Source organism: Monopterus albus, unplaced genomic scaffold (assembly GCF_001952655.1).
Source record: "Monopterus albus unplaced genomic scaffold, M_albus_1.0 scaffold357.1, whole genome shotgun sequence".
In the NCBI taxonomy this organism is placed as follows: domain Eukaryota; kingdom Metazoa; phylum Chordata; class Actinopteri; order Synbranchiformes; family Synbranchidae; genus Monopterus; species Monopterus albus.
In genome coordinates, this window is record NW_018128237.1 from 76,045 (window position 1) to 77,776 (window position 1,732).

The following is a 1,732-nucleotide window of genomic DNA, read 5'->3' on the forward strand; positions in this document are numbered from 1 at the left end:
ATGGATAAGGCCTTCCTCCAGTTCTACGTCAGCACTCCAGCAGTACCATCACTCAGCCAGGCTTTACGAGATCCAGAAAAAAGAAGAAAGCTTGGTAAGCCCACGTGCACCAAAGTGTTATCTAGTCTGGACATAGAGCTGCAGAGGCCTAGTGTCATAAAAGAGGGAAAAAGCATTAGGTGACTGTATGGAAGTAGATCCTCGCCATAATGTTTCATGGCGCTCTAACCACATTTTGAGTGCTACCTAGTTTGCAATTTAGCATTTGAGAACGCGAAGACACAGGTTTGTAAGTACAAATACAGATTTTAGAGCGTAATACAGGCCATGCGTGCTCTTTTTTCAGATTTTACGTGCTCAGATTTCTCCACTGGAGTTTGTGAAAGTCTGTCCGTGCCAAAAGCTTTGAGTGCACAAAATAAGGTTTATTTTGCAAGTCAGAATTTGAGAGTGAGGGAGGACAGAATTGAGAGTATAATGTTTTGAACGCGCAACGAGGATCCTCCCTCGCTCTTAAATCTCTTTCTGCTCTTACAAAACTGTGCCTGCAGGAAATGTTTGATTTGCAGACTGAAAAGCGGTTGCACCTTGCTTTGTGCGTGGACAAGCTTTCACACAAACCCCAGGAGAATAATCTGAGAGCATGCATGGCCTGGATTACACTTCTCAAATCTGTGTCTGTGGGGATTTACTTCCATATGGCTCCTTGGTGCTAACAGTAGGCAGCTAATAAGCCTTGAATCTGTTTTTACCTGCCAGGTAAAGCTCACCTCCGCTGTGCAGTGATCAGACATGAGGAGGCCATGCGTGTCCACGGTCTATGCAAAATCCTGAGGAAGATGGACATCCTGCAAGATGTGCTGTTTCTCACACACAGACGCTCTTTAGACAAATACTCAGAGCTGGACCGAGAGGATGACTTTGATGAAACTGCAGAGGCTCCAGCGATTCAGTGTAACTCATATCTGTAATGTTACAATCAAAAATCATATTTAGTCTATGATTAAATGATAGTGATTGTGGGTTCCTTTGTAAACAGCTCAAACTCATCAGAAACCTGAAATCACTGCACCCAAATTCTCTACAGTCCAAGTTACTGACATCTTCCATAGACTTGTAAGTATGATGTGAGAACAGTGACAGAGTCTGTAACATTAAAACTAAGATTCAAAAAGGTTGAAAATACACTCACTGGCCACTTCATGCGGTACACCTGTCCAACTGTATGCACTTCAGTGCAACAGTTCAGCCTTAACATCTGTGTGCATGAAGCTCAAAATGTTTGTTTTTGGCGAAATGTACTACATTATATTCAGAGGCGTTTCTATATTTTTGTCCTCCCCAGCTACATATGTGAGAGGGCCAGAATAGTAGGAACACCTGAATATAATGTAGTCCAGTACAAGACCATCTTTAACAGTGACCTTAATAAATATACAGTTGAATTTATACATTTGACAATTTCACAAACATTTTGAGCTTCATAAACAGAGGTTAAGGTGGAGGTGTTGCATTGAATTGCACATAATTCTACAGGTGTACCTAATAAAGTGGCTGAGTTTATATTGGGGTTCAAACATTTGAAAATAAAATTTTAATGCCTGAAAATGCTTCATTCTTTAACATTACAAATGTGTGTGGCTTTAAGTTTTGACATTTGCTTTGCAAACACTTGAACACACTTCTTTAAGAGATTCACATTGACTGCTTCTGAAACTGTTTTAACAAGGGA

General features: G+C 40.8%; 1 protein-coding gene across 1 annotated transcript in view; it reads left to right on the plus strand.

Moving 5' to 3' along the window:
- rhpn1 (rhophilin, Rho GTPase binding protein 1) overlaps positions 1 to 1,732 on the plus strand; it is a 14,776-nt gene that overhangs the window by 10,620 nt on the left and 2,424 nt on the right. The window contains 3 exon segments of the mRNA XM_020625528.1: positions 10 to 94; positions 760 to 954; positions 1,040 to 1,116. Of these exon segments, the coding sequence (XP_020481184.1) occupies positions 10 to 94; positions 760 to 954; positions 1,040 to 1,116 (357 nt within the window).